This window comes from Tauraco erythrolophus, chromosome 2, assembly GCF_009769465.1.
Source record: "Tauraco erythrolophus isolate bTauEry1 chromosome 2, bTauEry1.pri, whole genome shotgun sequence".
NCBI lineage: Eukaryota > Metazoa > Chordata > Aves > Musophagiformes > Musophagidae > Tauraco > Tauraco erythrolophus.
The window spans coordinates 2745605-2758706 of record NC_141466.1 but is presented as its reverse complement, the minus strand read 5'-3'; the positions used below and the strand labels follow the sequence as shown (position 1 = coordinate 2758706).

General features: G+C 46.0%; 1 protein-coding gene across 1 annotated transcript in view; it reads left to right on the top strand.

The window, feature by feature from the left end:
* The first annotated feature begins 4044 nt into the window (after window positions 1–4044).
* Window positions 4045–13102, top strand: part of PHACTR2 (phosphatase and actin regulator 2) — a 155705-nt gene continuing 146647 nt past the window's right edge. The window contains exon 1 of the mRNA XM_086632021.1: window positions 4045–4189. Within this exon, the coding sequence (XP_086488147.1) occupies window positions 4045–4189 (145 nt within the window). The remainder of the gene's footprint in view (window positions 4190–13102) is intronic.

Here is a 13102-nt window from a genome sequence, read left to right as displayed (position 1 = left end):
CCACACCTTCCCGCACCTTCCCTTCCCGCACCTTCCCTTCCTTCACCTTCTCTTTCCTGCACCTTCCCTTCCCTTCCCTTCCCTTCCCTTCCCTTCCCGCACCTTCCGCACCTTCCCGCACCTTCCCTTCCCGCACCGTCCCTTCCCGCACCTTCCCTTCCCTTCCCGCACCTTCCCTTCCCTTCCCACACCTTCCCTTCCCTCACCTTCCCTTCCCTCACCTTCCCTTCCCTCACCTTCCCTTCCCGCACCTTCCCTTCTCACACCTTCCCGCACCATCCTGCACCTTCCCTTCCTGCACCTTCCCTTCCCTTCCCTTTCCGCACCTTCCCGCAACTTCCCTTCCTGCACCTTCCCTTCCCTTCCCTTCCCTTCCCTTCCCACACCTTCCTGCACCTTCCCTTCCCTTCCTTTCCCGCACCTTTCCACACCTTCCCGCAACTTCCCTTCCTGCACCTTCCCTTCCCTTCCCTTGCCGAGAAGGACGGGGTTCATTGCTCTGCAGCACCCTCCAGCCCGCTGGTACATGGTGGCTCCCAGGGCAGTGAGCTGTCCCGGAGCCTGTCAGGGAGGAGTTTTCCGTTTCCATCGGAATGGCTCCGGAGGAAGCCTGCGCTGAAGCTGCCTCGCTTCATAGATTCATAGATTCATAGATTTCTAGGTTGGAAAAGACCTTAGAGACCATCGAGTCCAACCATCCCTAATCCCCATTAAACCATATCCCTAAGTAGATCATCCACCCTATTCTTAAACACATCCAGGGATGGGGACTCGACCACCTCCCTGGGCAGCCTGGCAGCCTTCAGTAGATGACACTTGGCGTTTGTGCAGATCACGGGTGGCAGGCACGTCCTTTAAAAGATGCATCTTCCAGCATCTTTGTAGCCCATGCCAGCGGTTCTGCCATCTTTCCCAGTGCCCAAATTGCGTATTTTTACTTTAGACCTTAGCGGACATGGGATGGCCTTGGTGAAATAATTTGGTTCAGTCAGCAAATGCTAACTTCCCGAAATCGTCACAACGATTCTGTGGCAATCTCGCCAGAACAGTTACAAATGAACCAGCAGGCAGCTGAATGAGTCTCCCTCCACCTGGGAAGGACGAATACTTTTCTGCTGTTCTATGGAAACAGAACTTCAGTTTCCAGAGTTATTGTCCACAGCTGTTCCATTTCATCCAAAAATAGCTGGAGGACTGTGAAAACAGGAAATACATGATTTTTTAGTATTTTTCTTTATGTACCTTGACAGGTGTATGAAGTTACAGGCTGATAAAAACCACGGTGACTTCCCTGGTATCATTCTTTCTGACTGACTGTTCACATGCCTCTGATTTACAAAAGCACTTTGATACCACAACAGCAGCCTCTTCATACTTCTTTTACATTCAACATTGACCTACTTTCTCTACATCTTCTTTTCTTTTAAATGTCATTTTGCTTCTCAAAAGGAATCCTTAAATGCCTTTGACCTCTTCCTATGGTATCTTTTCTAGTTTATCTTTGCGTTTCTTCATGTTCTCCTTTTCTTCTTGATCACACCAAAGGATTGCAGATGTTCAGCAGCCTCTTAATGTGGGAATTTCGAAGTAGACCCTCTGATATTCTGTACAGCACACCAAAATTATGCCTGCTCTGTGGCTCAAAATGTCTTGAAGGAAAAATGATTCAAAAAAAGCTCAGGGGTCTGACCTGACGCCCACTGACATCAGTGACCTGCCATCGACTTTGGTGAGATTTGGAGCAGGAGCAGTGTATTTCAGTATTGAATTTTATCACATCCTTTAAATTAAAACAAACAAAAAAAAAGAATGAAGTAGAAAACAGTCCAGTAAATAGCAGCCGTGAGTACACTTCTGATTAAGGAGTAAAAAGGTTCAGAAAATGTCACCAGCCCACACAGGCACAGCGACTGCAGTCTCCAGTGAGGGAAAGGTCCTCGGTGCACAGTCACATCTGTCACCATGCAAGCTGCAAAGGGTAAATAATTAAACCAGTACTAACTGGTTTAGAATCTCTGAAAAGGGGGGTACAGCATGCCTGTCTGCACAACGCCGGAGCCACCAGGCCCTCGTGAGAAGGTCTGTAAGCATGGAGCTGGCTGCTGCATCCCACGAGGAGAAGCCCCTGCCTCTTGCTCTCACAGCACTGGTCCACTGGGAAAGCTCTCCGCAGCTAGGGAAGGAGCAGGCTGGTCCATCAGCAGAGGGAAGAGGGAGAGGAAATAAGGCAATTCCCTGGGAGATGCTGAGCAGAAAAGACCTTTTGACCTGTCTAATGGCTGACATACGAGACTCATGTCCTGGATCAATTGCTTGGAGAACGGCGAAAGGTGCCTGAGCCGTCTGACTGCTGGGAAGACGGCAAAACCACCGCGCCTTGGGAGCTGCACGGCGCCGGGCGTTGAGAGGGGGGCACTTGGTTGCTTGGTGGGAAGCAGAAGCCAGTAACTGCATTTCAGATGGGCATGTGAAATGCGTGGGCAGCAGGTCAAGGGAGGGGATTCTGCCCCTCTGCTCTGTTCTCGTGAGACCCCCCCTGGAATACTGCGTTCAGCTCTGGAGTCCCCAGCACAAGAAGGACATGGAGCTGCTGGAGCAAGTCCAGTGGAGGCCACGAAGATGATCCAAGGGCTGGAGCACCTCTGCTCTGGAGACAGGCTGAGAGAGTTGGGGCTGAAGCCTGGAGAAGAGAAGGCTCCAGGGTGATCTTATTGCAGCCTTCCAGTGCCTAAAGGGGCTACAGGAAAGCTGGAGAGGGGCTTTTTCCAAGGGCGTGTAGTGACAGGACAAGGGGCAATGGCTTTAAACTGAAAGAGGGCAGATTTAGATTGGATATAAGGAAGAAATTTTTCACTCTGAGGGTGGTGAGGCACTGGAACAAGTTGCCCAGGGAAGTTGTAGATGCCCCATCCCTGGAGGTATTCAAGGCCAGGTTGGATGGGGCTTTGGGCAAGCTGGTGTAGTGGAGAGTGTCCCTGCCCATGGCAGGGGGGCTGGAACTAGGTGATCTTTGAGGTCCCTTCCAACCCAAACCATTCTGTGATTCTATGATTCTATGTTTCAGGCTCGACGGGATTTGATTCAGACCTGGGGAGTGGTAGTTGCTAAAATGTTTTCATACAGCGTGAATGTGACTTTTGGATTTGATAACGTGGCACTGGATGCATTAAAAACACAGGGCAAAGTACCGCCTAATCTTTGCCGTCGTGCCAATGGCTTCAGGGCAGCAAGGGTTTTATTCAAGGCAGAACAGAAAATGACTGGCCTGTAGAAAGCAGTGAAAACATTAAACAAAAACATCAAACACCTTTTTAAAGACGGATCGTGTCGTAGAAGCGTGCCTGTAAAACAAACACCAGAAAACGAAACCACGGGGCTCGGTTTTGCTTTTGCCCAAGTCGGCGTCGCTCCCGCTTCTGATTCGAAAGGCGGCAGGAGCACCTTCCTCCCGAAACGTTGAGTCACACGGTCGTAAAAATCGGTTGTGAAAAGCCTCTTCCCTGCAACCCAAACCTTAAGAAGACGAATCGGGGCGGGGGGGACAGGGGGGGGGTTGTAGGAGATTTGACTCTTCTCCCTCAGCTCCCAGGGTGCGATGCCTTGTGCAAACCTCCCGGTTTTGCGAGGGAGGAGGGAGTTTTACAAAAACAGAAGTGGTGGTGAGGGTTGCTCGGTTCTTTTTTAACTGATTCTCTCTTTTTTTTTTTTTTTTTCTTTTTTTTTACCCCCCTGAGAGTTGGAAATGAAGGGAGCGGGGAGCAGGAAGACACCCTGGGGGGGGAGGATGCCCGGAGGGAGGGGACGCGGGGGGGACCCCCGCGTCCCCTCCCTCCGGGCATCCTCCCCCCCCCACGTTCTTAATCCCTGTGCAAACACAACATTTAAGTCCCCGACAGACCCAAAATCCCCGTCGCCGTCTCGGGCGCCGAGGGGCGGTCGGAGGCGAGGGGCGGCTCTTCCTTTGCAAACTTTCCCTTTCCCCTCCCTCGCCGCTTCTTTCCCTCCTCTTCTCTCCTCCCTGCCCCTCTCCGCTCCCCGACGGCGATGGCTGAAAGGCCGGAGAGCACTGGGGGAGCAGCGCCGCCCGCCTGGTTCTTACCCGGTCCCCGAGGCCGATCCCAAAGCGACATCTCCTCTTTTTCTTCCTCCCGGAGAACCTGCCTGCTCCGGTCCAACGTGGGTGGCTCAGGTAAGGCATGGGGGTGGGAGGGAAGGGTGGGATCCTTGTGTCCGAGCCTCTGGAGCAAAGCTGAACTGAGGATTTTGGGAAAAGATACCCTCCTTCACCTTCCTGCTGGCCTCCCAGACTTGAGAACTGTCTTCTCTCGGTGGCCGAAGTGCGGGTCCCTGGTTTGCGGGGTGCTTAAGCTACCCCTCGAGATGATGTTCATCACGTTCTCAGCTTTTCATGCTCATGTTTTGAGGTTTAAATGGACCCCAGTAAAGTCGTGGGTACCGACCCGTTCGCCAAAGCATCTCTGACTGAGAGGGCAGAAAAGCCTCAGGAAGGCTTCAGGGTCTGTTCATAGAATGGTTTGGGTTGGAAGGGACCTTGAAGATCATCTAGTTCCAACCCCCCTGCCACAGGGAGGGACACCTTCTCCTAGATTGTATTGCAGGGACATCAAAACTCCTTGTCCTGCCTCTTCACACATTACACCTCGGTTGCATGTTAGGATTCTACTTCATGCATTTATTTGGCCGTCGGGTTTTTCCTTAACAGGTGAGGCAAAAAAAATGTGAGTCAGTATCCCACCGTGCTCCCTCAGGAGGCAACCACTGAGAGAGCACACGGGACGATTTGGGGGTGGAAGCTGGTCCTTTGGGGCAGAGTAGGCTTCCTGAAGGATTTGGAGTAACTTTGCTGCGTAAAATGAGAGTAAGTGAGGGTATGAGTTTACAGTGGAGATATTTGAAAGTGGCCAAAGTAAAATAAATACATACTCTGTTGGACTATTCTTTGCTCAGGCTGTTTCCTCGGGTCAGGTGTTACGGAAAATGAAATTCTGGTCTCTGTACTGCTGAGCACATTTTGAAAATGTGTGCTTGCCTGCTTGCAAACCAGCCCTATTGACTAAACCGAGACTGTAGGCACATGCTGCTGTGGCAATGTAGGTATATTTTGGATGCACTCGTGTGATCTGCTGCACAGAGGTACCCTGTGAACCACAACGCTGCCAGGGAAGCTCCGGAGTGCACCGTGGGACCTCCTCTGCTGCGGCACAAGTGGGACGGCACAGCGCGTGGTCGGGTCTGCAATGGACCACAGTGCTTCTCGGGGAGTGATAAGATGAAGCAGACCATTTGCTTGGGGAAACTCAAATACGTGGCTACACCTGCCTCATAAGGGGGAGGGTGGGTGGGGGGAAACTTGCTTAGTTGCATAGGAGCAAGTAGATTCAGCTTGTGAGGCCAGAGGCTGCAAGCGAAAACCACTCTACGTGCCATTCTCTGCATCGTTCTCTGCTCTACCTTTTTCTGTGTCTACTTAGAAGTTATGTTGAAGGACATTTGGGACAGGGAGAAAGGAGGAGGTTCTAGTGGTTTGTCCGAATCAGAAAGGACTACTTTTAGGTGTAAGGTGTATTTCAGCACCGTCTGGAAGAGTGCTGCGTGAGCAACGCCCTACGGCTCAATGTGTCCACAAGTGGACGTAGAGGGACTGCCACAAACTGACAAGATTGAGACTATGCCAAGTTAGATTATGTTGGTCGTTAGCTACAAAGACTACAAACAACGAGCTGGGTTCATTACAAGGGACTGGCAAGTCCAGTGGAGGTAAAATGATTGTGTTTTCAATCATGTGTGGTTATTTGTAGTTTCTTACACACAAAATTTAGGCCTCTCTGTTGCCTTACTTGATTTTTTTTTCTTTTAATTTTGAGGATGTGCTTCCTGCCAGCAAGTGACAAGAGTTGCTTTCTCTGGTTTTTATTTTTTTGACATCTTTTCTTTCATTCTGTATTTTCTCCATTGCTGCTTCCTGTATTTTTTTTCTGGCTGCTCATTGAGCACAAGAAAAATTCTTACATGCTGCCACACAACTGTTGATTCCCTCTTTAAAAAGAAAAGTATGCATTAAAAATGCAAAGCTGTTTAATTCTTAATGTGGTGGTTAGAGAATTGTTTTTATACTGAGATGCCATTAAAATAACCTACTTTTTCGTTCCCCTACTAACCTGGCGAACAACCGTAATGGGGGCAGAAATGTGAAGCACTTAGAGAAACATTACAAGCCTTATTATTATTTTTGCTTCTACCTCTCTCTCTAGCTGTACCATTTGATTAATTTAAAGTAGGTCACTCATTTACATCAGATGTTACCTGTGCCTCAGCTGCTCCATTTAGAAACGAACAATTTGCCTTTTAAATAACTTGCAAAATGTTTGCTGATTGCCTGTTCCTGGAGTGATTCACTTGCAACTGTTGAAGTCACAAGTCGCAGTTTCTGTTGCATATTTGCCTTTGTTTTCTAGATCTCGATGACACCGTCTCCTCGGGCTCCATCAGTGATGGGTTGGTAACTCTATAGACAGTTCACACTGTCATTTATTTTACCGCCTCCTGATCTACCATTCTCAATGCAGGATCTGTTAAGAGGCAATATTTGTAGAGACCTTTCTAGCTAAGAGAAGTAAAGCAGCCTCTCTAAAAGCAGCTTTGGCAGCGGCTCATAAAATGCATCTTATTCTGGATCAGTACTGTACGTACCTCAATAGTGCAGCGAGGCTGGTCGGGTGGTCCACGTGTTTATGGTGCCTGTGCTTTCTTACCCCCACTCCTTCCTCTGCTATCATCATATGCCAAAAGCAGCAACTTCCTGGTGTCACTTTACAGCATCTCGCTTCATCAGCTGCGGTCCAGTTTGTGAGGACAGTATATTTTCAGGTTTTTTCCTTCTTGTTAAAGCTGGCCTTTTCTTTTAGGGTTAGCGGTAGAAGATTGCTTAATTTCCCTCTCCGGACTGTCACCTCACTCACCATTGTATCAGGCCTTTGTCTTCCAATTCTTTCTTTACTTCTGGTAAACCCTGGGAGGAATAAGGTGATCCTCATCATGAGTAAGGGTGGCACGATCTAGATTTCTGATTTAGACCCTGAAAAAGGGCAGTGTTAGTGAAGTTCAGAGCCTCTGCGGCAGGCATAGCCTGTGCATCACCTCAACATCGTGGTACGTCCCGTCTGACAACTGGCCAGTTTGTCAGAGCATCTCTGGGAGATTGGTGAAGAAAAAAATATTCTAGAATTTCTGAGCAGCACCAGAACCACTCCAAGAATGCTGTTTGAATTACATACCTTTAAGCAGCCTTCCATGTTTAGTGACTAGATTTAAACCCGTTTTAAAGGTGGATCAAGTTAGCCAAGTTTCTTGATTTCCCAGCATCGATGGGGACCAAACTGCGTTTGAAATAAAGACCCTTTTCAAATCCTTTCCCAGAACTTCTCCCAAATCTAGATTGGGTGGCCATGGGGCTGAGGGCAGCTCTCAGCGTGAGCGGTGAGCCCCGGGGTGCAGGGTGGAGGAGGAGGAGGCTGCTGTTTCATATCAGCCACCTTTGTGCTCCGGTCACGACGTGGTGCTGGCTCTTCTGCTCGTGACAGCCCTCAGGCACCAGCCTCAGCTACTGCGGTGTCCTGTCTTTATCTGCATGTCCATGCAGACAGTTTGCAGTTTGCTCTCTTTTTAATGTTGTGGTTTTTGCTCTGCAGCCTTGCATTTTGTTCCGAAGGTGGTGAGGTTTGTGGTGAGGTACATCTTGGTGAAAAGGGAACTTTACTGCTCAGACCAGAAGTCAAAAAAACCCACCCATTTCTCCACTCCAGGATTGACACTGTCATATTGTCACAGTTCCTCTTGAGGTCTCGCTCTTTAGCAAGAAGGAGAAGTTTCAGACAATTTGTTCCACTGCTAAGAAGCACACCTTTCAGGAGCTCCTCGTGCGTGTTTCTATTTCTTTCATGCTTTTCTGATGACAGACAAAAAAAACCCTACCTGAGTATTCAGACAGCGATCCATCAATACCTCAGCCTATACCCCAGATGTTGTTTTAGCAGAGAGTGAAAGGCTGGGTGCAAATGATAGCCTCGCATCAAAACTTTCACATTCCAGGATTATTTGGGGAATTTTAAGCTAGCAAACTGGTCCTTTGCAGGTTAATTTATTCAAAATTATAATGAGTAACAGCTACTGCTGACTCCAGAATAGAGTGGATGAAAGAATGACTTAAAATCCCCCAATTAAGTGAAGAATTGGGGAAGCTTTCATGTAGTGATCAGAGTGGCTGTTGTTGGATGGCAAGAAAATTGACAATTTTTTGACTCAATGAAGCTTTTCGTGATTAGAGTGCTCCATTTTGCAAACTTAACAAATGTCAGATTCTCTTCCTAAAGGACAAACTTGCTGGGTGATGCAAAGGAAAGAAAATGTTTTTGACAGCTGGAGGTATTTGAGCATTTAGAAAGAGTGAAACTCAAAACACTCTTAACTCTAGACGCTGGCTTGACTATTTGGGGGCCTGGAACCTAGTGAAAAAGATAAATTTTAGTTAGGTAGGTAGGCAGCTGTTAAGGTTTTCCTGTATCTCCCTCTGCACTTTAATTTCCCAAAATAGCTACAGATTCCAATTTCTTGGATCCGCTTTCCATATACACCAAGCAAGAGTCCTACCAAGGCCTATGGGAGTTGAGTTCGGTGTTTGTGAAGAAGACAATCAGATGTGCGTTGGGAGGGCAGTTAGAAAGACGGTGGTTTTTAGTCATCAGATGGGAGTGAGGGGGGAGCAGCCTCATGATGTGGAAGGACACTCATAACTAAAGCAGCTGGCTTTGGTACATAATATGAAAACATGGGAGTGATGGGAAAACATGGTTCTCCATTGTATCAAGCAAGACTTGTTCGCAACATAAACCAAAGTACAGAACTTTGCAAGAAACCGGAGGCTGATAATTTGAGGTAGAAACCTATAGTAGAACTTAAGACAAATCATCCTTGTTGGGGAGATAGAAACTAAACTCAGCGTGACTGTCCCTAAGTCCACATTCATATTTTTCCATTCATTTGAAAATTCAAACAATCAGAAGGAGGCAGCAGCCATAACGATATGAAATTTGACATACGCTTATAGAATCAAAGCATCTGCTTCTTCATAATAATCTGGAAACATGCTTGGACTGTCATCCCATAATGTTAAATCTCATTCCAGTCGTCCTTGCATGTAACTTGTAGTTTCGGAAGTGTGCAGAGGAAAAATCCAGGAATCATGTAACATTTTGTACTGCATACATTGATAAAGTTTGAGTTTGCCTGAAAACTGGTTTAGGTTAGAAGATTAGATCAGCGTGCAGGGGAGAAGTGTGTGCTAGAATATAGTCAGCCACCTCTGACTTTATACCATAATGCACACGAAATAAGAATCCACTGGTTTTATACCAGACTAAAAGATACTATTCCACACCAACTCTTGCAGAATAACTGGGATAGGTTCTTGGTATTAGCCCAGCCTGATTGAGTGTGAAAGGGGAAAGAGTGGGAACACTATGGTTTGCAAATACAAACCATGTCTACTGGGTGTCACTTACACATGACCCAGTTTCTGGGACAACAACTTTCCAATGAGATATTCAGACTTGGGCTCAGGCTGATAAAACCCAGTATTTTCCAAATGTGGTAATAATCTCCATGGTTGGCTAAGTAGAAGTTGGACTGCAAACATTCGCGGCGTGGGATTAAATGTGTGTTTTTGCAGCAAGTGCTCAGTAGCTGACTGCGAGATCGGTTCAGTGTTTTGCTGCTCTGTGTGTGTTTGAGTTTCTCAAGGCCCTTTGGCTTTTAGCACTTCCTGCTGATATGTGGCTTCTAGCAAGTAACCATTTAATATCAGACCGCACGTCAAGTATGAAGCCCGGAGGTGTGATCTAAAAAGCAGCTGAAGATGACTTTTTACTCCTTCTCTTACTGGATGTAAATGACTTGTTCCAAAAAAAAGCATTTATTTTGGTTTGAAAACCTAAACGTTTCATCAGTCAAATCCATCCTTAGCATAAATTATTTACCTTTCTCCCTCCTCGCCATCTCCTGCTCTTTTTGCTGTTATTTGCTGAAAAAGAGGCACTGTTTAAGGTCAAAGGGCTGGGGATAGTTTTTAAAGATTGGTGAAGAATTTATAGTTTTATTTAGTTTTCTTTTTGAAGTCAGAATCTTTTCAGTGCCAGAAATCCTGTAGGATTTCAGTTTTCAATAACACCAGTATCAGTCTTTCTTCTGAATTTTTAGTATTTCTCACTAAAAATTCTTCTCACTTCTCACTTATGCTTTAGCATAAGGCAAAGGTATCTTCAGTGATAATATTTTCCTTTTTTTTTTTCTTTTTTTTTTCCCTAGCATTTTACCTATCATGTTGCTATTTTTAACAGATGCAGAAGTTATTCTCAGGTATGAAGCAAGTGGCACAAAAGGAAAAAATATCTGGAAGAAAACAGAAAATCCTGACTTCAGTGTTTTGAGTTTAATCGCTTTTCACTTTATCTTTGAAATTGCCAGTCTTAAAACCCACCACAACAAGGGATGCTCTTGCTTTTCATTCATGTAGATAGCACTGTGATCTGCCTGAAATACAAGCAGTGTTTGCAGGCAGCCAACACTTCCCTTGGTGGTGAGCTGAGAAAACTTGCTCCCCACCACGCAGTTTTGGTGCAGAATTGAACTTCTAATATCTCGTGTCGTGTAAATTCTAGTATTTCACTAATATTTCGCTGCTTCAGCCTTTCGAAACTCAAAATCCTAACAATACTACCTATTTTTGAGTTTTGAAAGGCTGAAGCAGTGAAATATATAGTAAATTACATCAGTACCAAGCGTTGATTGATCAAGCATTTGGGTTTCCCTGCCCATGGCAGGGGGGTTGGAACTGGATGATCTTTGAGGTCCCTTCCAACCCAAACCATTTCATGATTCCATGATTCTACGATTGAGTGTGATGGGCTCAGAAGCGTTGGCACGGCTTTGATACAGCCTGAAGTTTCCAAGCTTGGCAAGTCTGCCGCGCTCTCAGGCGGAGGGCTCCGTACCAAAGTGGAGCTAAAGGGCAGCTTAAACCACTTGCTGCTCTGGTGGTAAGAAGCTTTTCTACCCTCTCTCATCTCTCTCACTCTTTTTTTATGTTGCTGGCACGTTCTGCATTGCCCTTTCCGTTTCTCACGTTGTCGTTAAAACCGCGTGGCCGTATTCAGAGCAACGCAGGGATGAATAGCGCGGGGCCGGGAGGGAAATGTGGAAGGGGAAGCATTGTACCAGAAATGACAGCGTGGTGACTCTTCACATGCTAAATTCTGTGTGTAAATGGCTTCTCTTTGAAATACTAATCATATTTTTTACTAAATGTCTTTCCCCCCCACCCCTCCCCCCGCAGAAAACGTAGCCTTTAATAGTTATTTTTAATTAAATATGTATTTTACACCTCAACCTACATTTGTAAACTTTTGCACAATCTACAGTTTCCAGAAGAAAAGCTTGTTTGGGGAGAGTGGACTCCTATTAAAAGCAGCTACTTTGTCTTTTCCTTCAACTTCAGACATGACTCCAGTCTCGCACGCAAATTTTGTTGGCTCCCACTTGGCGAATTTGCCCAGTTCTGCAGTACCACACACTGTTTCTGTTAGCTGGATACATCAGTCGGTAGCTGTTTTGGCATCTTTACCCAAGTTGTTCCTATCCAAAATGTACTGGAAATAAAAGGCACTCATCTCTTTCTTCCTTGTGTCTTCTCCCCATTCTTTCACTCCCCTCTCCCCTACTAACCCATTTTCTGTACTCTCCACAGCTTCCAATAAATCTAATTTATCTTGTGTCGATAGTCTGCATCCCACTTTTGATGATCCTCTGCCTAGGTCTGACTGGGTATGGTTAGGTAGCTCCTGCCCATTCAAGTCTGATGCATTGAGATGTCAATGGACCTGCAAAAGTTACGTTTATTTTCTGGCTGTCATAGGAAGATGAAGGTCTCAGCTTGTACAGGCAGAGCAGAAGTTTGTTCAATTTTAGGAATTCATTGGACAGAGAAAAAAAAGCATCTAATAATTCTGGAAAAAAAAAAAAGGGTTGCTGAATGTTAAGAACAGAGGAGAAGTGCTCAGAACCCTTGCAAGATAAAGCTTGGTGCACTGGTGAGGATCAGGAAAAGGCTGAAGTCTGGCACGATCTCTACATTATTTAGAGTTATGAAGTTGGCTAAAGTTTCTTTGAATACAAATGTATCCTGAGGAAATAAGAGTTTTGTAAAAATCCACTTTTTTTTGTAGAAACAATCCTGATTCCAGTCACATTTCTGCATTTTCAGGAGAAATATCTGACAAAACCTTAAAACGGTAAATTGTTACTATTAAAAATTAGTCCAAGGTTTTTAGAACTTTTCATCGCATGGAAATTTGATATAGGAAGGTTTTTTTCTTCTAGTTTGGGGAGGAGGAACAGGAACGAAGGCAGTGGAGAAGTTCGCTGGCATAGAAATGTGATTATTCTAAGAGACCCCATCCACCTACTCAGGGCAAGTGTAACCACTGACACTCTACTTTGTCACAGAATCACAGAACGGTTTGGGTTGGAAGGGACCTCAAAGATCATCCAGTTCCAACCCCCCTGCCATGGACAGGGACACCCTCCACTACACCAGGTTGCCCAAAGCCTCATCCAACCTGGCCTCGAACACTTCCACGGATGGGGGGTCTACAACTTCTCTTGTCATGGCTAATCATTGGATATCGAATTCTTTAAAGGTTCAAATGCCTTCCAGAATGAATAAGGATGTATAAGGACATATTTCATAGACCCAGGCCCTAAAGAGCACTTTGAACAAAGCTCCCCCTCCAGAGCATGTGTGTTTACTTTTTCCATTTTTGGGGGAGAATCACAGCTTTTAAGATACATCTGTGATGAATATACACAGTACTCAAGAAAATTGTGGTCGCCAAGTAGAATTTAAGTTGAGGTGCTGTTTTGTATCAGCTACAAGCACAGTGAAGAAGGGGCTGTGATGCATTTGCAGCTGAATGTCCCCTAATTGCAGGTGGCCTTTGTGTTCAAACACAGGCAGCTATATTTAAACTTG